Source organism: Theobroma cacao, chromosome 1 (assembly GCF_053813885.1).
Source record: "Theobroma cacao isolate CCN51 chromosome 1, ASM5381388v1, whole genome shotgun sequence".
Classification (NCBI taxonomy): Eukaryota; Viridiplantae; Streptophyta; class Magnoliopsida; order Malvales; family Malvaceae; genus Theobroma; species Theobroma cacao.
The window spans coordinates 36579650-36602612 of NC_142639.1; the positions used below are offsets into that span (position 1 = coordinate 36579650).

Sequence of the window (22963 nt, forward strand, 5' to 3'; positions counted from 1 at the left end):
AAATTTGAACGCCAATTAATGGAATAAAAAATCATCACTTCTCTGATTTTTAATTTTTAAAATAAATAATTCATTTTAAAAGAATATTATACATAAGTAAAACTTTAGCTCATAACTAATATTTCAATTAGTTTGATGATTTCATAATATTAAAAAAATAATTTTATTTTTTATTAATTTTAAAAATTATTATATTATATAAATTTTTATTTTTTATTTTTTATTAAAAAACCCAAATTTGGGGTTCCTTGAGAAATTCGATCAAATTTGAGCCAATTTTGGTCATGGGTAAAAAATAATATTTTAAACATTTTAATTTAAAATTAATATCGCTTGTTTAATTGTTTGAGGTTAAATATTTATTTTACAAATTAAGGAATTTATATGTAGTTATGATTAGGAGTAACGAGAGTAGAGTATTTTAAAACAAATGCCCAATGATTTGTCATTCATTGCCTCTACACGTAGGGATAGGCACCAAATCCTAATCGGTGTATCGTGTCTTCTAGCTATATCTTCTACGCTATTTTAACACGCTTAAGCTCGACGCGACTGTTTTTCTTTCTTCTCCCCTATAAATACCGCTTCTCGTCCCTCTTCCTCGTTCATTCAAGACTAAGTCAAAACTCAAACCCAAAAGGGAACAGAAAGGAAAACCCTGTAATTTCGAGAAAGAACTAGAGAGCTGCAATGGCGACGTCGGAGAAGCAAGCCATGGTGGTTGGGATCGACGATAGCGAGCATAGCAAGTACGCGCTGGAATGGACGCTCGATCACTTCTTTGCTCCTTTCGCTTCCAATCCTCCTTTCAAGCTCTTCGTCGTTCACGCGAAGCCTACTGCTTCTTCTGCTGTTGGTCTAGCTGGACCTGGTATGTGAGCGTGCTCTGATTTTTTTGGAGTGTTTTCCTTAATGTGCAGTAGTTGTAATTTTGTTATCGACTTATTATTTAAGGAGCTGCTGACGTACTGCCGTATGTGGATGCGGATTTGAGGAAGATAGCTGCCAGGGTTGTAGAGAAAGCTAAGGAACTCTGCCTTGGTAAATCGGTATATAATCGATGATCATTTTTGCTAATTGTTAGTTTTCTGATATAGGAACTACAGAACAGAACAATAGCAGTTGGTAGATGATTGTAGATGTTTTGAGGTTAGACCTATAAATTGAAGGTCAACAAAGTTTATTTTGGACAATGATAGTATTTGATATTAACCTGAGTTGGTTGAAAATTTTATGATATTAGTCAATTCATTGATCTAACTCTATGACTCCTATATCAAGTCAATGAGAAACTTTGCAATTTCTCTCAGTAATTTATTGGATGGTCAAGGTCCAGATTTCAAACCACCTTTTTAGCCTAATCGAAATGAAACCCCACCAAAAAAAAGTATCAGCTCTACTACACACTTCTTCACCACCTAGTATGTGAAGTATAGTCACTGTGGTAGATATGCCTCTCCTAGCAGCCTCTCTAATTGTATCAGGTTTTATGCAGGTGAATGATGCTGTAGTTGAAGTGGTAGAAGGTGATGCTAGGAATGTTCTTTGCGAGGCTGTAGAAAAACACCATGCCTCAATGCTTGTTGTTGGCAGCCATGGTTATGGAGCTATAAAGAGGTAAAAATGTAGTTTTGGAACTTCATGATGAGCCATTTAATCTTTGCTTTCTCTTTAAGAAAACATTATAGTCTATCAAGTTTCAAAATGACTAAATGAATCATTACTTCCAGAAAATTGATATTTAGCTTGGTTTGTTGGAAGAAACTTTCAAGTATGCTAATATTACTACATATGAGATTTTTTTTATTTTTGTTAATTTTTGGTTTAAAGGGTGGGCTAGGCGATAGGAGGTTGTCGTGTTACCCCTTTTCCCTCTTCCATTTACACGAGTTTGAAACTAAGACTTCTTCCACACTTTGCATCCTGCAAGGGGCATGTGCCCTTGCTCAACAAGCCCAGCGGCAAACTTGAGCATCTTGTTTAGTGTTAGCCCTAGCCCGTTGACCTTGTTTACAATCATGATATATCAGTGTTTGCAGAGAAGCCCTGCTATATGATCTTGCAGATTATAAATTGGCTTTTTATTCTCACTATTGCAGTTCCTCTCATTGAATCTTCTCATACACTATGAAGCCTTCTTCCCAAAAATTTAATTTCATTTTCTTGGCCACATGCATGAATAAACATTCTAAGACAAACAGACATCTCTAATTTTTCACCTTTGGCAATTTAAATTTATTTCACTACAGCTTTTAACAAAATACTACATATTCTCTTTCAGGGCTGTTCTTGGCAGTGTGAGTGATTATTGTGCTCATCATGCTCACTGCTCTGTGATGATTGTGAAGAGGCCTAAGATCAAACATTAATCCATGTATGAGCCTCTAAATAAAGTATCGAACAGCAGTGGTTTCAGCTTTTTATTAGTTACCTAATAAGTATGACGGTGCACACTGTACCGCCAATTATGCTAAACATCTTGTATTGGTATAAATAAGCACATTTTTTATATTGGTATGCATCTGATGTCTTCTTTTTACCATATTTTAATTGTGCCTGTGCAAGTGTAACTCTAAATATTTTCTGCGTAATCTGTCATGCTGATGCAAGTGCTCAAATAATTTTTTATCAGTGGTTTATCCTGCTCCATGATAAGCCAGCTTGAAGTAAAATAAAGGACTAAACTTGTGAAAGGTTCATTTTCGTTGTTCCTTTTTCTCTTCATAGTATTGCAGGTACTCTTATGCAGAGAACTCTGGACCGCTATTGCTGGATTTAAGCTTGGGTTTGTCATGGATATTTGAGTATTTTAAACTACCTTGTTTGAGTTCTATTGGTACCGTCATTTACAATTACTTTTGGTGGTATTTAGTTCTATAAAATTGGAAAGGGCTATTCATCATCTCCGGTTGGACATCATTGCAATAGTTATTTTGACTTTGAGGTTGTTTGGTACATGCATCCAATACAATAGATATGTGCAGGTATAAAAGACCAAGTCATTCAAATAGATTCAGTCAGGGACAGTGATTGTTAAGCAAACGTTTCAACAAAGCCTAGGGGTCAAAGGATATGGAATAGACAAGTTGAGGGAGCCAAATGAGGAATTGATTGCATTCAAAACAGAATAGAGGTTGCAAGTTGTGATATATTGTTCCTCCAGTGCATCCGTAGCAAGTTGGAGAGAGCCCCTAAGGAGTGGTGAGCCAATGGTTAATGATCTGGGGAAGTAGAATGGGGTGTTGCCTGTACTGGCGAGCATTTCCCTAGGCTCTGATAGGCATGTGAGAACTATATGAGTACAGAAGAAGTTCATTTATTACCTGGATCAGAACGGAACAGAAATCAGAGGGTTTAAAAGCATTTGGTCGATTTTACTGGTACGCTGAGTTTTATGAAGCGATATGTAGCAGATAAGGACTATGGATTTGGCAACCAATAGGAATTTGTCGTGATTAGTAGAAACTGACTTACAGCTATCCACAAATGACAGGTTACACAGCCCTTTTGAGTTGATAGCCTGGCATGGGACTAACTGTTACGAGGGCAGAGTTAGTCCATTTTTATTAGAGGATATGAGACAGATAAATAAAAAAAAAATAAAGGTTAAAAATTTTAAAATTAATATATTGAATTTAATCAATAATTAAAAAATTATTAATAAGAAAAATTTATATAACGTATAAATCAAGAAAAAAAGATTTATAATAATTTTTTAAAAAAATTATGTTCGATTATATTTTTTGAATTTAAATTTATCAATTAAAAATTATGTATTGAAAAAAATTTATTTCTTTAAGATTGAGTGTTAGACCTTTTAATTTATATTATTTTTATTCATGAGTTGAAGTATTGAGACTTAACGGCTCAAATGTAAGAGAATCATTTGGACGATGTGTATATATTTTTTAAAAAAATTTGTTAAATGTTTTCAACTTATTCATACCTTAATCAAACTTGAAAAAAAAAATTAATACATTCAACATCCAATATTCTTATTTTATTTCTATCTAAACTTATAATACTAAATATAAAATTATAATACATAAAATATAAATAGTTAAATACGATATATAAGATTACTAATTTTTTCTTACATAATTAAGATTATTTAAAAACTATATATTCAAGATAATTTTCGTTCAACTAAACATAAAACGTAAAATATATAAAAAAGATATACTCAAAATAATTTTCTCTTACATAATCAAGATTAATTAAAAAATGATATATTGATAAAATTTTAAACAACAATACAACATTATAACTTATATTTAAAAATTATATAATAATTTATTAATTTTTAAAAATTAAAATTATGAAAAAAAATTTAAATAATAGAAAAATGACGAACATGAAAAGTAGAAGATGAAACTCACATATAATATAAAAAAAAATATAGGTGATGGTTCGTAGAAATTTGAAAAAACAAATCTATAGAAACTTATAATATATGAGTAAATAGTATAAAAAAATATAAAAAAAGAATAATATAAATTTAAAAAAATTAAAATTGAATGAAGCATGTGAGATTTTTATTATTTTTTATTTTTATTAATTATTAAATAAAAAATTATCGAAGGGGCTATTAAGAGAATATTTTAAAAATTTTATATACTATAAAAGAAATTTTGAAAATTTTAGAGGGTCAAAACTATATGAGGCTCCGCTCCTGTCTTCTATGTAGCGAAATTGGTGTTAAGTTAACGCCAAAAATAAAAAACAACCAAGTCTGTGGGAGCAGTTTGATCCTTTTTCATTGAGTTTAGTTTATCTTTATCTCTTAAGTTTTAATCGAAATTATACGAAAGTTTATTAGTTATCTAAATGGACACTCCGCTTCAAAAACTTATTTTTCGTTATATGCATAGGTCTAGTCGATAATTAATCGTTAATATTTCTGTCAACTTACTGACATAATAAGAGTAAAAAGATAATTTTATTTTTATTAATTTTTAAAATTATAATTATATAATTTTTTATTAATTAAAAAAAAAAAAAAACTTCCCATTGGAGAGCACCAGGTGCTTTCCTGCTCCCTTAGAGAGAGAGAGCCCTGATCGGGCTCTCCAAACTCTTTTGGGGGAGCAACAATGGATGCTTCCTATTTTTTTTTAAATATAATAATAATTTTTTAAATTAATAAAAAAAGAAAAAATATTTAATTTTTTCATTATTTTTGTTAACTATGTTTGTAGTTTTGGGACAAAGTATCTATTTTAAAAATTAATAAATTTTTATATAATTTCGATTAAAATTTAAAAAATAAAGATATTTTACTCTAATCTTTTCAATTTTTTTTTGGCTCAACAGTCTCAGGCTTTTAACATCTCAAACATATGAAGATAAAGCAGATAGTTTTTGCATTAAAGGTGTGTGAATCTCTTTAAGCATCCTGCTAATGTTCCAACAATACATAGACAAGCTTTTTCTTTCTTCCTTGTGGAGGAATACATGAATGAGACTCTTTTCGTGACATACGCAATCCACCAATACGACCACACGATCTAGCTAATTAAGGGTGATCACAAATCTCCATCAAGGTAAATTCTCAAGGATGATTCCCAGCAAGGACTGCTTTGGCCTTTGAGCATGACATCTTCTTTACTTTTTAGAAAACACGGAATGAGCTGTTATCTGTTCAAATGACTCGTAACTACGTTGTCGCAAAACAGCTTAATTCTTAAACAAATCGGCCGACAACAATACCAGGGAAGCAACTGGAATTGCCCCCAACTGAACTGTCAAGCTACTTGCCTTTTGTTCTACATTGACTGAATTCCTATCCTCAAAAGTCAATTACTTTACTAATTCAATATACAATGTTTATAGCAGCAACATTGTCGTATTTTGTCCACCATTTTCTGAATGATGTTTGATGTTGTGTAGCCAGCAGCCCTTAACTTTTTTTTTTATTATTGTTTTCTTTAATAAACCCTATACTTAATTATTTCTTCTTCCATTATTAAAGACTAAGTGGTTGTATTTGGGTTAACATTCTTCTTCATCTAGATCTAGATAAACATAATGCTAAATGATTTCCATATTTTTATTGGCAAGTGCAAGTCACTTGCCTGTTTAGTTCGATTTTTTTCTATCTTAAAAGTTATTATGAAATTTTTATGAAAAATAATAACTTTTAAAATTAAACTAAAACTGTTTGGTAAATTTTTTTTAAGTTCTTTTTTATAAGTTATAATTTTTGTTAAAATTATCATAGAAGGTATTTTTTTGAAATATTAATATTGTAATTATTTTTAACAGATGAAAATATTTTTTAAACAAAAAAAAAATTTTCTTGTATTTTTAAAAAAAGAGAAGAAAAAGTTCCTCATAAGCGTTTTTCTTAAAGTTTTTTTTTAAAATTTATTTTTAAAAAAAAATTATTTTTTTAAAAACTTTTCAAAATTTATATTTAACTTAACTTTTACTTTAAAAAAATAAATAAACTGAAAAAAAATCAAGCCAAACAAGCACTGAAGAAATTATTATGCAAAAACAATTACGATCATATTAACCTAATTATTATATGAAAATGTGTTAATATTCTTCTTCATTTGTAACGCTACAAACTATATATACTATATATAACATTCTTCACCCTTTTACTATTTTTTTTTCAAAATCTTAATTAATTTTCATGGTATGTAGCTATTTTTCCTAAAAAATATAAATTATTTTATGAGAATAAATCAATAAATAATTAATGAGTCATTATTTAGGTGAAAAGTGGCCACATCAGAATAAAAAAATTTATATGAATAATAATAAAAGGACACTATTTGTTTTCGGTGTAGTAAAAAAATAGTGTTTTAATACACCTCAATTTTAAGACAAGATTCCGTATAAAATTGATAAGTTCCGACCACGTAATCTGACAGGTAGGACTCAGAAACATCAGATAGATTTCCCCACATCCAAACCAAACACTCACCAGATAGACAACCGAAAAAGAAAAAATAAATTTCTTTGCTTTGGGAGTTTTTGCAATTTGGTTATGCCTTTTTTCCTTATGCGATTTTTATTGGTGGAAGAAGGATATGGTGGGTTCGAAAGCCTCTCAACTTGGTGGTGATCTTGATCATGATCACGATGATCATCATCATCAATTGATCGACGGTCATGCTGGGGATGCTGCAGTACCTCCATCTTCTGAGGTCTCGTGCTCGATTTGTCTTGATTTGGTTTCCGATTCTAGCGGCAGATCAAGGGCTAAGCTCCAATGTGGTCATGAATTCCATCTGGGTATTTTTCATCCTTCTTAATTATGCCGTTTTTAAATTTTTTTTCTGGTAAAAGATTAAATTTTAAGTTGGATTACTGGTTGGTAACATTTCATATGTTTTGATTTCGTTGTAAAGCAAAATAAAATAAACTACTGATGATTTTTGGGAGTTTTGGGTTATTATCGATGAGATTATGATGATAGAAGTATAGGGAGATAATCTTAGTCAATTTGATATAGGAAATTAAGGATCAATTGGTTGCCATTCAATAGGAATAATAACTTTTAGGCAGGAGTAGGAAGGTTGTCAGATAAGCTAAGGATGAAGGCCAAAGAGATTTTTAGATGAAGCAAACTTCAGGCATTTACGGTTTCTCCTTGCTTCTTGTCGTCTTTTAGTTGGTTTATTCCGTCGTTATTGGTTTTGATATTTGCTGCCTATGACCCATACTCTTCAGATTGCATTGGTTCGGCATTTAACGTGAAAGGGGCTATGCAATGTCCAAATTGCCGGAAGGTTGAAAAAGGTCAATGGTTGTATGCAAGTGGCTCTAGCCGATCACTTCCTGAGCTAAGCACCGAGGACTGGAATCTTGATGATGATTATTATGATCCAGGTTATTCTGAAATGGTATAACAAAACTTACTATGCTTTCTGTTAGTCTCTATTGTTTTTTGTTATCTTAAAACACGCATCTTTCAACTTTTGCAATTACTATAGGTGCATTTTGAACTTGGAAGTGATATAATCTTTTCAAAATACTGTCCTGAGTCTAAGGGCATGCCTAAAACTATAATGTCTTCTAGGTTGATGCAGATTATGCTTGTAATATTATCTATGTTTTTTCCATCTTTATGCTGCTTTGATGTCCTAGTAAAAAAAAAATAATAATAATAATAAAAAGGCTTCAGTTTGCTGAAGGAAAAGTTAAAAAATAAATAAATATCTTGTTTATACCCTGTCCTTTTCATCATAGTAATTGTGAAACTTATCTCTTTTGAAAGAGATTTTTAAAGAGTCTTAATAAGAATCCTTTCTTTGTTAAAAAAGTAAATATAAAAAAATAAAATAAGAATAATAGTAAGACTATTAAGATCCTTCAACACTAAAATAGTATGACGAATGTGGACTCTCATTTCTTTTCCATTACAAAAGTTGTTATATACGTGCCACATATTTTTTTCATTTTTAAATCCACATTTTGTTTGCTACTACAAAATGTTGGTTAAAATCTTCCTAATAATGTTGTTCATGATGTGATGTTTGTGATCTCACTGCCCTAGCTCCTTTATTATTTGTCTTTGCAGCCATTTAGAGTTCAATGGTGTCCATTTGGTGAATTTTCAAGAATTGGTTCATCATCTGAGTAAGCAAGATCTCTCTTTTTGTGGCGTTGATTTCATTTTGACCTATTTTGTACTATGTTTTCACAACTGTAAGGTTATATTCTCTTGAATTTATAGTTGTTAGTTCTGAAAGAAAATAACATTATTGCTTGCAAGAATTTGAGCTGTATATCTGGACTTGTTGGAATTTTTTTCTCTGATGTTCACATCTCTTCACCTGCTTACTCCTCTCCTTAGGCATTGATTTCTTTAGCATTTTAGCTTTTTTACCCAAAAGATAATTACGACCTCCTAAATCTGAGAGCTAGTTTCTTGCTGAAGTTTTTGTTTCTAAGAAGTTTGAGGAACTAGACCAATGAGGTTGAAGTGGTCATCTTCCCTTGAACTGGTTAAATTGCAGACAATAGTTATTGCTTTATTGCCATCCATCTTTTGGAACTGGTTACATTTTGGAAATTCTGGGCTCTTATAATCGAGGGATTTGCATCTACTTTTCTTTCTGAGTCCTATGTACAGACATTTTCCTTTGACAGACAAAGTCATTTAAAGTAATAGTAAGGTTAAAAGATTGTTGGATGCTGAGTACAAGGTTTTAAACTTATAATGGAAGGATTATAAGTAGTGATGAATGCTGTGCACATTCTATCTTGAGAGGAAATATTCCATTTTGGTTCAGCTACTGCAGTTGTTTTTTTATGGTGTCAGATCTCTCATTTCTCCTGTTCTAATTGTTGGAACTGTAAAAAAAGATGGAAAAGCACTTACATAAGAATCTTGTTGTCTGTTTACTGAAAATGTTTGGCAGTTCCTTTGACAAAAACATTGCTGCTGTCTCTGACATGTTGATGCTTTATTACATCTTTCAGGGAAGTGGAATCTCCATCAACTACATGTAAGATTTTTTATGATTAAAGTTACTTTCTTCATCCCATTTACCTGGTGACTCAATGAGGCAACAACTATGTGACACAAAAATGAAATTTCTTCTCCATGTAGATCATGAAATACATGGACACCATGCCATATTTGCTGAACACGCTGCTGCTTCATCTGTGGCTCATTCATATGTTGCATATGTTGGACCACTTCCACCCACAACTCTAAGATCTAGTGATAGTGTTGATGATCCCAACTTTAATCGCCATTGGAACAGCCTCTCTGGACACAATGAGATTTTTATCCCCCATGCTTTGCCTACCATTAGTATCCAATATCATAGTTGGGGCCAGCATCCTCCAAATTTCTCTGTATCTGATAGCCATATCAGCCATACTGATCCAGCTTCTGTTCCAGCTGCAGCTCTGAGATCTTCTAATGGTGAACTTGATGCTTTAAGTAGACCCAGATCTTTTCCACATCATTTTCCCTTTGAGCATGGGTAAGACGTCGGCTAAGATGGTTTGAATCTACCTGATGTTATGAGCAGTGACTATGTGAACGTGACAGTCATGTGGTCAATTAGTTCTGTTCCATGTTCAAATAGTCATAATAATTTTTTTTGTCGGGTGGGTGGGTGTGGGGTGAATGTCATGGTAATGCTCTCTAATTCTAGGTATGACAGCACATGGTCTGTGATGTAATCATGTTATATGTGTTCATAAAAGCCAAGTTGTTGTGTTAAAAATCAAAGGTGACTAATTTAGTCCTTTAATTTAAGAATGCAGTACTCTTTTATTCAAAATACCTAACATGATTGGAAAAAGAGATGCTTGTCTTTTCTTTTTAACATGAATGCTGTTGACTGTTAGAAAACTAAATTGTTGTTTACTCTTCATAGGTCCAGTTCTAGAGCTGGGAGTTCATTTGTCTCTTCAGTTTTTCCTCGTCATCCTGGCAGCAGTGCTCATACCCATGATAGGATCCAGGCATCTCTCGCCTTTTATCGTCAGCAACATCGTTTCAATCATCCGCGTTTCAATCGACCTGGTGTGCCTACTCCTGTAGTACCTGGTATGACAAGAGGTTTAACCCCAGTAGCCCCAGCAGTCCCACAACCTGATCAAGGTGGTAGCTTCTATATCTATCCTCCATCAAGTTCATCAGGCCAAAACCTACATGAAGCAGAAAGTTTTTTTCCAAGTAATTATAATGCTCTGGAAAGAGAGCGATTATCTCATTTCCCAACTGTATCAAGAGACTCAGGTTGGGGGTCATATCATCCTACATCCAGCGCTGATTCTGGCAACAGGTCTAGGAGCTTCCTGCATGGGCATTTTGCTTAGATGATCCGGTCAAAGCTTGGTTGCAAATGCTTATCAATTGGTTTGTGCATGTTTGTTTCAAATGATTGTATCTGAATTTATGACTGGCATGAAAGCAAACTATAAGAATTGATAAACTTTGCCCATTTTTGTAAATTATGGCAAATTTGTCTGTCAGGCAGACCTTGAAATTGGTAAGTGCCCTTTCTCATCACGCGCTATGCTGTGATCTTTCTCTTATCTATGTCCTTTAAATTTCTCAAGTAGATAGAAGGAATTTATAGTGCACATAGGATTTTCAAAACAAAAGATAATGGTTGGGGTGCTTTTAAGGATTTCCTGCACGTAAGAAGGGTAAACTTGATGCAAGGGAGGGCGGTATCTTATGTTAGTCTGCAATTCTGGTAGCTTGCTAAATTATGGTTCCAGTCTTTTACTGCTGTATAAATAAGAGAAATGAAGAACTGATCCTCGAAAACTAAGTGGTAAGCTTCGCCCGGTTTGAGGTTTGCAGATACAGTCATGGACCTGCAACTAGCATCTTAACTGATATGCAGGCATTTGTACATTGGTATTGAATTTTGGGGAAATCAGCAAGTAATAACCTCGTGGATTAAGGATAACTTGTTGAATGATATATCTATTTTCAGGAAGTCTGTCCCTTTGTTTGGCCAAAAGGGAAAAGTACATCTTAAAAACAAGGCCTTTATTTTTTTCCTTTTGAAATCAGCCTACTGGAAGAAATGGCCTTGGGAAAGAGCGGAGAAATTCTTCTGGAGCTCGATCACTCCATCTGGGCTGACACTTCCTCCCTTGAGAAAATGGGAATACCAATCCCTAGAAAGTTTGGGGTATCTCTTCAAATCAGGATCATCCAGGTCTATATAGTATAGCCCGTACCCTGATTCATACCCATCCAACAGCTCGAATACATCTAAAAAGGACCACACAAAGTACCCTCTTGTATCTGATCCATTCCTTCATAAATTTTAAGAATGAGAAGAAAAGAAAAGCATTAAACACATTTAGACCATTTACACAAAATGCTGAAATCTAATGCTTACTCAGGAAAAATAAAAAAAAGCTTAGACGATTTCCATGTTAAAGGCTTATGACCTATAACCAATAGAATCACAGTCCAAAAATCAAATTCAAACGATGATGAAAAGATCTCATTAGTCTTAGGGGTTGGTTTAAATTTCATATGTATATACCTTATAGCATCGAGTACACTTCCAATAGATGCCTGCAGATACTTCACTCTGGATGTGTCTTCCAAGGTTGAATTGCGTGGAGTTCTCTGACCTGCCCAGACACCATACCATCAAGAGCTACTTTTTTAAAGAAGGTTTTCACTTCAACAATTAGCAGTTGTGGAGAGAGAGAGAGAGAGAGAGAGAGAGACCATTTTCAAGAATGTAAATAGGGGGATTGCCATAAGCTTGCTTAAGATACTCCAGCACTCCTTGCAGACCCCAAGGAAGAATAGGCCACTGAGTAACATAGCTGATTAGTAATCCAGTGAATTAAGACAAGGAAAAGCAAAACTACTTGTAACAATATCAATCTTTCAACTCACCTCTGAAGCCGTGAAAAAATCGTCATAATCTGCCACAAACAGAATCAATTAGCTTTTTGGGCTAGTGGATACATTAACATCGCCTTGATACATCAGCATGCTTGAATTATTTAAGTTCAATGAGTCAATGCACCAAGTAAATTCAATTTAGGCAAGGGTACGTGAAGAACATACTGCTTATGCTGGCAGCTATATCCATGTCAAAGTCTCTTTGTTTCAATTCCAAACTGCCAGGGCTGTCTTGGACATTAAATGTTGAGTAATGCATTACCCCTAGGAAGTCAAATGAACCCCTAACCAGTTCAGATTCATGATTGGTAAAGCTAGGCATTCGAGAGCCTGCAAATTTCTTCATTGCGTCGGGATAATCTCCAAACACCAAGGGGTTTGCAATCCTGCAGAACATTGCAGACACAGGTAAGTGAAGGCTAGGATCAATTCTCAACCCTAATAGCAAACCTACAGGGTGAAAATAGTTTTGAAGGCCATCTCGATGAGAGAAACACCTATATCCACACAGAAATGACCATTATCAAAAATTTGTCTCCCTCAGACGCGCATGAATAATAGTACTTCACGTGTAGGATTCTTAGCTTACCAACCAATATAGAAGTCCACCATTCTTTGAGTTGCCATTACATCTTCCGTTGAGTTTGTAGAAGGAACAGCCCCAAAAGCAAAGATGCTAAGACCTATGAATCCCTGCTGCTTTCCCTGCATTAAGTATCATGTATTGCTCTTATAGTGGATACTTTCCTTTGCTATTTTTTGACACAACGTTCTTTAAATGCCCAAGCAAGACAGCTTAAAGACAAATTTTTGTGCAGGAAGCCAGGAACCAATTCCAAATTTCCAAGTTTATCAAAATAAAATGCAGGAACCTGGAGCAGGTTTCTTGTTGCTAGAGTACTCCCAAAGAGAGCAAAATAAATGCATTTGGTTTTGACTGACGGATAAAATGGGGAAAATAGAAAAAAGAAGCTTGGTGTTAGAAGTTTCGGAAATTACTTGATACTTTATCCGGTACAATCTTGCGGCTGACGCGTGCGCCAACAAGATGTTATGGACGGCTATGTATGGCTCCGAGCAGGAGTTGCCTCTTGTACAGTTTGTTCCAAATGGAGAAGAACAATGCTTAGGAGGAGAAATTCCCTGATCATAACCTCCAATGGCAAACACATTGGGCTCATTCACAGTAGTCCAATATGAAACTCTGTCCCCAAATTCTCGGAAGCATACATCTGCATAAGCTGTGAAGTCTTTCCTGCATTGAAATGCGACGACCGATCACATGCATTGACCTACTTTTAGTCTTTTGTGCCCCAAGCACAAAAAGGAAAAATAATGATGAGTAGATTAAAGAACAGTACACAATCCTTCGGTCAATCCATCCTCCATACTCATCTTCAAGTGCCTGTGGAAGATCATAATTGTTCAAAGTAACATGAGGTAGTATTCCTGCAGGGTCAAGTAATAGAGATATCAGTAGACGAAAAGACGAATCTAATATATTAGTGTCTGGCTAGCATTTTTAAACGTTGGAAATGAAGTCATATTCTAACTGCTAAAGAAAATGTAAAGTTGGTTCCCGACCATGGCTGATTAGTTCATCGATGAGATTGTTGTAAAACTCTAAACCCTTTGGATTGACAGGTCCTCTTCCATCTGAAAGGAAACAAGAAGACAAAATGTAAGCAAAAGACATCAAGTCTTGCTCCATAATTCTTTGGCTGCAACTGCAAGTGAAGAAAAATTTCGAAATCGTACTTGGGATAAGTCTTGACCAGGAGATGGAAAACCTGTAGGCATCCAAGCCCATTTCTGCCATGAGTTTCACATCTTCCTGTAAAAAGCACGTTAGCCACAATGACATAGAGACTGTCCTAGAGTGGAATCTGATGTAGTGCTTTTAAAGTTAAGCTAGCCAATAAGTAGTGGCAAGGTAATACCTATATAATCGCTGTGATAAATTTCATTGGAGAAAACAGTATTGTCATACAGCCATTAGGAAAAATTAAATACCAGAAAACTTTGTATTTCATTATTTACGTTAACAAAAAAAGACGTGTGAAATTGTCACTTGAATCTAACTCCAACGGTCTAAGCTAAGATAAAGTTTGGATAGAGAATAATTTAAATTCAAATCCTAGAGCTTATTTATTTTTGTATGAAAGAAAAGAGGAAAATGGAAGGAAAGAGTCATAAATCACGCTAGAGGCAAGCTCATTTGATGCATCTTGTATTTGTGGTAATGATCAGCAGCTATGTCTCCAGTGGCTCCATTTGCATACCCTGAAAATATTGTTTTTATTTATATATCGATGAATTTTATTTTTCTTGAAATAGTATCATAAGTTCTAACCAATATTTCCACACAATGAAAAGAAAAAACGACTAAAGGAAACGAGTATGGTTAATTAGTTGTAAAGATCGATTTGTAGGAGAAGAAAGCTGACCAGCATGCGTAAAGGCATCCCAAATGCTAGGAGTCCTCCCATCTTCACTTGCTGCTCCCTCCACCTAGTCCATATACTAATAATTAATCAGAAGCTCTTAGCTCTCGTCATTCTTTTTGTCTTAAAAATGAAAAAACAGTTAAAGTGACTTCAGTTATTGGACATGTATTCAGATTTTCCAGCATCTAATCCTCTAGATCTATATCAAGCATCAGTTATCAAGACAGAATCAAACCCACAGGCCCATATTTCTAGACATTTAAGTCAAGAAAGCACGTGGTTGTGGTTATTTGGTACTGTGGTTGGATTGTGATCGTGAAGGAGAGAACATTTGTTTTGAAGGTACTTTTCTCCCTTATTGTACTTCTATGTACCTCACTGTGAAGCAATACCTGTTGCTGCATGACTTATCACATGGTTAAGCAAATTTGTGACAGGATGTCATGTTTTATTCATGTAAAATCAATCTGCATTACTATTCTGAAATCACTTTGATTTTTTGCTGAGCAAAATTCAAAGTGATTAAAGTTGGAACAGCCAAAATTAAACTGACCTGATAAGCAGAGGTGGCAGAACCAAAGATAAAGCCAGGTGGGAAGTCATATCTGCTATACGTATCAGCGCTAAGCACTGCTACAGTCAAGTTTAGCAGAACTGGTATTAGCACCAACAAGGAGAGACTCCTCTTCATTTCTCTTTATCCCGAGAGTTCACCGCTTTACAACTGTACGGCACTCCTTTTTTCCTTTTGTTGTGGATAAAAATCGACAGAGAGGGTACTTTGTCGTCAGCTCTCAGTCTAGAAGAATCAAAGAGCAGAACGCAAGGAGATAAATAGGTGTGAATGTTGCTGTATATTGCTGTAACTTGGATACTGTAGTCATTTTATATAAGGAGATGTGCCACCAGAATCAAGCTAAGCTAATTGGTTGCTTATTACATAACACTTTTCTAAAGGCGACTTTTCAGAACTTAAAAAGAGTGTCTAGCGATCTCTCAAAATATTCTACTTTTCTAGATTTCAATGAGGTGACCTGTCCAAATGGTTCTGAAGAGTTCTACTCTGCACGTCCTTCCTTGAGAGTCACGTACTGTGTCAAAGGGTATCTCTGACAAACAGGAAAAATTTTTGTATTTTGTCTTAATAATGAGAAGAAGACATCTCTATCCCGATGTATCACATTCACACATTACGTACAAAGCCAAAACGTTGTGGCACTGAGGAAGCCAAAGCCCGAAGGACTAGAATTAATGCCTTGTTTGTCATGGATGATCCAAGTCAAAGTTTGGTTTGCAAAGGCGTATCAACCTGGTTTTCCTTGCCAAGATCTTTGTTACTGACATGAAGACGAAAGTATGACGAGAGCATTGATAAACTTTGTCCTTGAATCTTTTAAAAGTTGCCTATGTGTAAGATTTGGAGGGACACAATCATCCTGTCGGCATTTCCCTTCTGTTCCACTTTGCTAATCATGCAAGGCTCAATAATTTGTAGTAACTAACTCTCGAATAAAGCTTGTAGGATTATTAGTTTATTATTGAATGTCATGCATGCACTTTTCACTATTAAGAGAAGTCGCCTTTGGCCCGACTGTCATTTATTAATGTTAACTGCCCATTTTATGAAAAAATAAAAGGTAAATTTTAGATAGATTTGTTGTGGTATGATATAGCACCTTGAGGATTTTTTTATATAAAATTTTATTTTCAAAGGAGTAAAATTATTAAATTTTTATATAACTTTTTATAAAAGGATAATAAAAACTTTTTTATAATTTATTTATTTATTTATTTATTTTAAAAAATTGAACGTTTCTTTGAGTTTATTTTATGAATTTTCTGTCACTTTCATTATTTTTTATTTAAATTGAAATGATTTTTTTGAGATAAAAAAATATTTTAATGTCCAAACACTTTAGACGACCATGATGGTTCTCTTAACATTTTTTTCAATATTAAAATATTATATATATATAAATAATATATACCTTTTTATATATTTATTTCTCATCATATTATTATATTGGTTAGTTTATTAAGTCAATAAATCATAAATAAGAAATTAAAAAAAATCACATGTGAAAAACTTTAGTCCTTAAGGAACAAGGGAGCGACTCAGACCAACCCAGTGACAGTGATGAAAATTGCAACCATTTGCGGAGCTTTCATGTGCTTATATATTTCATTGTGAATATTTCATATTTAGGGATGAAAAATCTTAATAGTTATAAAATGTTAAGACGACGTGTGCTTTTTCGTGAATAACTTATATCCATACCTGGTTGAAGCATTGAAATTTTGAAACCCTTACTGTAGAGTTTGTGCTAAATGAAAAACCATAGTTAGATCATTGCTGCAGATATATATATATATTTTTTTTTCATTCTTGGCTAAAATTTTAGGTTTCAAGAAGAGCTTCATCAATGTGGAAATCTACCCACGGATTCAAAAAAAAAAAATTGTGAAAAACTTACTCTTTATTTTATATAATTTTTTTAGTTGACCTTAATTATTTTGTATTATTATATATTCAAGATTTTTATGAATAACAAATTATTTTTTATTTTCTATATTTTTAGTCGAGGATTTCTGGAGGTGAAAAACATCGAATAGAACCAAAGAATGGTAACTCATAAACAAGCGTGAGCAAGTGAGAGAGTGAAAGAAAAGTCATAAAGGAAACTCAAAAAACCGCTCAAATCTTTTTTTTTATAATTAGACAAATAAAAAACAAAAGAATTGTAAAAAGAAAGATTCTTATTATCTTTTTATAAAAAATTAATTTAAAATTTAACGTTGTTACTCTCCTTGAGAAGAGAAGTAAAACATAAGATTTTACATGGAAAAAAAAATAACTTCAAAGTTTTCCATGAGAAAATATCATGCCACAAAGAGTGTATTTAAAGTTTACCTAAAAAGTAATTATGTTTGGTAATTGAGACTAATATAATAGCAATACTCAATTTTCTTTAATATTTTTCTTATACCATTCAACCAGATGAATTATGAACCAAGCATAACCTAAAGAAGGCTTATATGAACATCTGATTCCTGAACAGAAGATAAAGGATATCACATGGTACTTAAGAATTTCCATGGGTTCAAATGTTTAGCCCAGTTGAGACCAGGAAAACTCGATGCAGGGTAGTTCTCCTGTGTTAGTCTATAAGATTAGAGAAGTAGGAAATGTAAAATGGTAAGCAAAAATATCTGAGGACTGGTTTCTAGATACATATATAAACCTGTTTATGCATGTAGATTGGTACATTTGGTGTTCAGGAGCATTAAGAGATATAAATACTACTAATAAATATGGATATCGATTTTAACTAATTTCTACGTACTGCAGTAAGTTCTTGTTTTTTTGGCCAGAGGGCCAAAGGACAGCTAGGGAAATCGAGAGAGCAGCCTACTGGCGGAAATGGCCGGGGGAAAGAGCAGAGAACTTATTCTTGAGATCGATCACTTTGTCCGAACTGACGCTTCCTCCCTTGAGAAAATGGGAATACCAATATGCAGAAAGCTTAGGTTGTCTCTTTAAATCCGGATCATCCAAATCTACATAATAAAAGCCAAAACCTGATCGATAGCCATCCAGTATCTCCAGCACATCTAGGAAGGACCATGAGAAGTACCCTCTTGTATCCGATCCATTCCTTTGAAATTTTTTATAAGAAGAAGAAGGAAAGATACGTTAAAGAGTTGATCACATTCCAAAATCTGCAGAGAATGATTCAAACACATATCTCATTCAAATGGCTGTTGGCTAGAGGTTGGTCAAAACAAGTGTACCTTACTGCATCCAGCACACTCCCAATATATGCTTGCAGATATTCCACTCTCGATGTGTCTTCCAAGGTTGAATTGCGCTGGGTTCTCTGACCTGCCAAACACCATGCCATGTTCACCAATTAGACGAAAAGACAGGATCAATGAGATATATATCGTTTGAATATTGCCATCCCAACTCTTTGGATTCTAATACATATATAACCCTTGAGGCCTACTAGTTTTGGAGTTAAGTAGCATCTGCTTTGAATAGCTACTAAACAGTGGATATATACAACTGGATACAATCTGCATGCCTTAATTGCTTCAGCTATTGTCTGCTCAATGCCCATTTACCATCTTCTGGAGAATGTTTATTCAGTCATTTCAGAAGGTTAAGCAGTTAAATTTAGTTTCTTAATTTATTACTTTCCCTTAACAATGTCAAAGTACTTATTTCAACATACTGTAATTTTTGTAGTCTTTCAAATTGAGAGTTACTTACTACATAGGAGCCCTTTTGTTTCATTGAAAACTCAACAAGCATCTGCATTACAGCATTAGTACAACAATAAAGAACACCACTCCTTAGCTCAGATGTGACGGATGTAATTCCCAGGAAATGCAGCTTTTAATTGCTGCAAGCTGCAGCTTAATCTACTATATCTTCATTGTCCTTTTTTCACATGAAATGGCTAGATGATTTGCATGTTTTTCTTGCTTGCTTAATAGATATGTGGCAATTGCTTTGTTTCTAGTTTTACCTGTATTTCCGGAAATGATTTTATGACATCAAGTTTTCAATCAAGAAACCTTGGCCAGAAACACTATCATCATAAAACAAATAATTCATGAGTTTTTGAAGTTATGTTTCCTAAACATAATGCAGCAAACATGATGATCGTAATATGATTTTCACTTCAAGAAAGGGAAAGGATTAATATCCAATTCAACAAAGAGCAACTACGCAGAATGAATGCGTGTTTGTGTGTGTGTATGAGAGAGAGAGAAATACCATTTTCAAGAATGTAAAGAGGAGGATTGCCGTAAACTTGCTTAATATACTCCAGCACTACTTGCAGGCCCGAAGGTAATATGGGATACTGAGCAATAAATTAACTGATTATTAATTCAAAGCCCCAAGTGAAACCAAAAAAAAAAAAAAAAAAAAACACTTGCAACAATATGTTGCAACTCACCTCAGAATCCAAGAAAATATCTTCCATGTCTGCCACAAAGAGAATAAATTAGCTTTTACTTCATGAATATTCTCTTTACTCATTGAATCTCGGACTATATATTTAAGCAATTAATCTCAGATGAGTCAATGCACCAAGTGAATCCAATTTAGCAAGGAATATGTAGATAACATACTCTTTATCTTTGCAGCTACATCTATGTTAAAGTCTCTTTGTTTCAGTACCAGACTACCAGGGTCATCTTCGACATAGCATGTTGTGTAATGTATTACCCCCAAAAAGTCAAACGAACCCCTAACAAGTTCAGATTCATGATTGGTGAAGGTAGGAATTCTGGAGCCAACGATTTCTTTCATTGTGTCAGGATAATCTCCAAACACCAAGGGATTTGCAATCCTGAAGTACAACATAGGCACAAGCAACTAAAGCTGGAATAAATTTCTCAAACCCAATAAAAATCGAAATTAAGAGTATTGAAGGTCATTTAGATATGGTACAAAAACCAATATAACAAACAGAAATGACAATTTTCAAAATTTGTCCCTCAGACATGCATGCTTTCATAATAACACTTTATATATAGGACTTACCAACCAATGTAGAAGTCATTTATTCTTTGAGCTGCCATTGCATCCTCTGTTGAGTTTGTATTAGGAATAGCACCAAGTGTATAGATGCTAATACCTATGAATCCATTCTGCTTTTCCTGCATATCATATATTGCTCTTATAAGAGGCATTATCTCATCTATTTCTCCTTATAAGGTTCTTTACTTGTTCGAGCATTGAAACAGCATTGGATGAAATTTAAAATTTTTTGAGAATTTGTGCACAGCAAATCGGCATTCAGAGAGAATTAGTTTGCAGGAACAAATTCCAAGTTCCATATTGATGAAATAAAAATGTGATGCTAGAGCCTCAAGCAGAATTCTTGTTGCTAGAATCAATGTAAGTAGAGTAAATGCAAAAGATTGGAAAGTTAAAAGGATGATTGATATGAAACGTTTCGATATTAATACTTGATACTTTCTCTTGTACAATCTTGCAGCTGATGCATGTGCCAACAATATATTATGAACAACTGTGTATGGCTCAGTTGAGGAGTCGCCTCTAGTACAGTTTACTCCAAAAGGTGAAGAGCAATGCCTAGGAGGAATAACTCCCTGATCATAACCTCCAATGGCAAACACGTTGGGCTCATTCACAGTAGTCCAATATGAAACCCTGTCCCCAAATTCTCTAAAGCACACATTTGCATAAGCTGTGAAGTCTTTCCTGCATTGACATTCAGATGATTCAATCATATTCATTGACCTTATTAAGCCTTATATACAGCAAATGTAGAATGCAAATTAAAAAAGATAGGATTAAAGAACAGTACACAATTTTTCGGTTAATCCATCCTCCATACTCATCTTCAAGTGCCTGTGGGAGATCAGCATTGTTTAAAGTAACATGAGGCTGTATTCCTGTATAGTCAAGTGATATGGGTTTGATTAGAGTAAAAGAATACTCCAATATTGTCTGGCAAGCATTGTTCAACGTCTAAAATGAAAAAATTTCCTAACTACTGAAGATATTTCGGAAATTTTGCGCCAACCATGGCTGATTAGTTCACTGATGAGGTTGTTATAATACTGTACACCCTTTGGATTGAGAGGTCCTCTTCCATCTGAAATGTGAAAAAGAACTAGGAATTGATATCCTTCTTTAATTAATATAAATAAACCAAAATTTGACAACCGTACTTGGGATAAGCCTTGACCAGGAGATAGAAAACCTGTAGGCATCTAAGCCCATTTCTGCCATAAGTTTCACATCTTCCTGAAAAAAGGGAATATTAGCATTATTAGTTAATTACACTGAGACCATCCTAAAACAGAACCCAATTAGTGTAGTTGTTAGTTAGGCAACCAGCAATTGGTTTCATATAACAATTCTGACATAGCCATTACGGAAAAATGCAATATATATGAGAAGACAATTGATTTCTTCATTCACAGGCATGTATGGAATCAAAGCTATGTAGGTAAGAGTCATGAATTAAAAAGCTTATTTTATGCACCTTGTATTTGTGGTATTGATCAACAGCTACATCTCCGGTGGCTCCATTAGCATACCCTGAAATGTTTTTAATGAGAGATGAAATTTATTAGTTAAATCATTCATTGGATCATTACATATACATTCCAGACAACTCTTTAGACTCAGATATAGAAACTATTGGACCTGGGCACCCTCCATGATACGAGGACAAGAGTTAAAGCAGAATCAAAGTTTTGTGATCGATTACAGATAATTTGTTTCGTCGACAAGGATTCAAGGACTTGGAGGTGGGGGAAACGAGCTTGAGCCCGTTCGGTTTCTTTCTCCATTTCATTTTGCGTACAGCACAAGGCCCAATTTGTTATATATCTCTTTCACGATTTAGGCCCAATTGTGTAGCCATTAGTCTATTTTAAGTCTATAAAGAATCAACAAAAATTTCCAGTAAGACCCAAAGAAGAATGGAAACAACGAACAGGTTGAAGCTCAAATCAGTGAGAAAACAAAAGAGGTCCGAATTTTCCAAAACCCAACACCATTGACAGAAGTCAGGGTGCTCAATTAATCAACACAAGTACTGCTACTGACTAAGAGAAGAAGCTAACCAGCGTGGGCAAAAGTATCCCAAATGCTAGGAGTCCTCCCATCTTCGCTTGCTGCTCCCTCCACCTTCCATGTGTTACTAGAAGCTCGTCAGTCTTCATCAATTTGTCTTTTGTGTTCAAGTATAGTATTTGTTTTGGAAAATGGTTTTTGCTCAATGAGCGGCTAGCATGTGTAAAGCGTAAACATAGACCAACAACCAAACTGACCTGATAAGCGGCGGTGGCAGAACCAAAGACAAAGCCAGGTGGAAAGTCATATCTGCTATACTTATCAGCGCAGAGCACTGCTATTGGCATATGCAGCAGAATTCTAATTAGCAAGAAAATCAGACTCCTCATTTCTGTTTACCTGAGAGTTCACTGCGACGTCCCAGCTCTTCTTCCTTTCGAGTGAATCGATGTGTTGTCACAACCAGAAGAAATGAGGATAATAAATGATATGAAGACAAAATGCAATGGTCTGCCGATCTGCATGGGTGGCCATGAGTATTCCATTGAGTCTTGACGGTGACAGAACGCAAATTGACAAGAATTAACG

At 34.2% G+C, this 22963-nt stretch overlaps 4 protein-coding genes across 11 annotated transcripts; 2 read left to right on the forward strand and 2 right to left on the reverse strand.

Moving 5' to 3' along the window:
- Positions 1–566: 566 nt before the first annotated feature.
- LOC18613550 (Adenine nucleotide alpha hydrolases-like superfamily protein) lies at positions 567–2521 on the forward strand. Its single transcript, XM_018114003.2, has 4 exons — positions 567–871; positions 955–1049; positions 1496–1617; positions 2282–2521. Exons 1-4 carry the CDS (start codon positions 691–693, stop codon positions 2367–2369), a joined length of 486 nt encoding a protein of 161 aa, XP_017969492.1. The 5' UTR covers positions 567–690; the 3' UTR covers positions 2370–2521.
- Positions 2522–6866: 4345 nt separating this feature from the next.
- On the forward strand, positions 6867–10987 carry RFI2 (RING/U-box superfamily protein). 5 transcript variants are annotated; one of them, XM_088805125.1, is made up of 7 exons: positions 6867–7245; positions 7684–7856; positions 8534–8592; positions 9439–9464; positions 9569–9790; positions 9866–9950; positions 10356–10987. In XM_088805125.1, the coding sequence occupies exons 1-7, from the start codon at positions 7041–7043 to the stop codon at positions 10792–10794; spliced, it is 1209 nt and encodes a 402-aa protein (XP_088661251.1). In that variant the 5' UTR covers positions 6867–7040; the 3' UTR covers positions 10795–10987. The 5 variants fall into 5 exon arrangements, with proteins under 5 accessions (XP_088661251.1, XP_088661246.1, XP_088661248.1 ...); XM_088805120.1 differs by having other exon boundaries at positions 6868–7245; positions 10350–10987; XM_088805122.1 differs by having other exon boundaries at positions 6868–7245; positions 9872–9950; positions 10350–10987.
- A 399-nt stretch (positions 10988–11386) lies between these two features.
- Positions 11387–15699, reverse strand: LOC18613552 (beta-glucosidase 11-like). 2 transcript variants are annotated; one of them, XM_018122803.2, is made up of 13 exons: positions 15362–15699; positions 14809–14872; positions 14589–14644; positions 14120–14195; positions 13946–14017; positions 13723–13810; positions 13361–13616; positions 12951–13066; positions 12527–12747; positions 12353–12381; positions 12179–12266; positions 11988–12078; positions 11387–11751 (listed from the first exon to the last, which is right to left on the reverse strand). In XM_018122803.2, the coding sequence occupies exons 1-13, from the start codon at positions 15497–15499 to the stop codon at positions 11505–11507; spliced, it is 1542 nt and encodes a 513-aa protein (XP_017978292.2). In that variant the 5' UTR covers positions 15500–15699; the 3' UTR covers positions 11387–11504. The 2 variants fall into 2 exon arrangements, with proteins under 2 accessions (XP_017978292.2, XP_088661241.1); XM_088805115.1 differs by lacking the exon at positions 14589–14644 and having other exon boundaries at positions 15362–15690.
- A 2303-nt stretch (positions 15700–18002) lies between these two features.
- On the reverse strand, positions 18003–22841 carry LOC18613553 (beta-glucosidase 11-like). 3 transcript variants are annotated; one of them, XM_088804312.1, is made up of 13 exons: positions 22633–22841; positions 22426–22489; positions 21840–21895; positions 21523–21598; positions 21375–21446; positions 21156–21243; positions 20794–21049; positions 20366–20481; positions 19951–20171; positions 19776–19804; positions 19622–19679; positions 18601–18691; positions 18003–18464 (listed from the first exon to the last, which is right to left on the reverse strand). In XM_088804312.1, the coding sequence occupies exons 1-13, from the start codon at positions 22762–22764 to the stop codon at positions 18218–18220; spliced, it is 1506 nt and encodes a 501-aa protein (XP_088660438.1). In that variant the 5' UTR covers positions 22765–22841; the 3' UTR covers positions 18003–18217. The 3 variants fall into 3 exon arrangements, with proteins under 3 accessions (XP_088660438.1, XP_007050908.3, XP_017978280.2); XM_007050846.3 differs by having other exon boundaries at positions 19592–19679; positions 22633–22840; XM_018122791.2 differs by having other exon boundaries at positions 19592–19679; positions 22426–22502; positions 22633–22836.
- Positions 22842–22963: the final 122 nt, after the last annotated feature.

Bases quoted from the DNA above. Each gene is read 5' to 3' on its own strand.
- LOC18613550 (XM_018114003.2), top strand. From the start codon at position 691: ATGGCGACGTCGGAGAAGCAAGCCATGGTGGTTGGGATCGACGATAGC. The intron at 872-954 runs GTATGTGAGCGT...TTATTATTTAAG, and splicing joins TGTTGGTCTAGCTGGACCTG to GAGCTGCTGACGTACTGCCG. The intron at 1,618-2,281 runs GTAAAAATGTAG...ATTCTCTTTCAG, and splicing joins GGTTATGGAGCTATAAAGAG to GGCTGTTCTTGGCAGTGTGA.
- LOC18613552 (XM_018122803.2), bottom strand. From the start codon at position 15,499: ATGAAGAGGAGTCTCTCCTTGTTGGTGCTAATACCAGTTCTGCTAAAC. The intron at 14,196-14,588 runs ATGCATCAAATG...TGCTTTTTACAG, and splicing joins ATCATTACCACAAATACAAG to GAAGATGTGAAACTCATGGC. The intron at 14,018-14,119 runs GTACGATTTCGA...GTTTCCTTTCAG, and splicing joins CTGGTCAAGACTTATCCCAA to ATGGAAGAGGACCTGTCAAT.
- RFI2 (XM_018122797.2), top strand. From the start codon at position 7,041: ATGGTGGGTTCGAAAGCCTCTCAACTTGGTGGTGATCTTGATCATGAT. The intron at 7,246-7,683 runs GTATTTTTCATC...CATACTCTTCAG, and splicing joins TGGTCATGAATTCCATCTGG to ATTGCATTGGTTCGGCATTT. The intron at 9,951-10,349 runs GTAAGACGTCGG...TACTCTTCATAG, and splicing joins CATTTTCCCTTTGAGCATGG to GTCCAGTTCTAGAGCTGGGA.
- LOC18613553 (XM_007050846.3), bottom strand. From the start codon at position 22,764: ATGAGGAGTCTGATTTTCTTGCTAATTAGAATTCTGCTGCATATGCCA. The intron at 21,447-21,522 runs GTACGGTTGTCA...TTCACATTTCAG, and splicing joins CTGGTCAAGGCTTATCCCAA to ATGGAAGAGGACCTCTCAAT. The intron at 18,692-19,591 runs GTATTTCTCTCT...GGTGTTTGGCAG, and splicing joins TCTTTACATTCTTGAAAATG to GTCAGAGAACCCAGCGCAAT.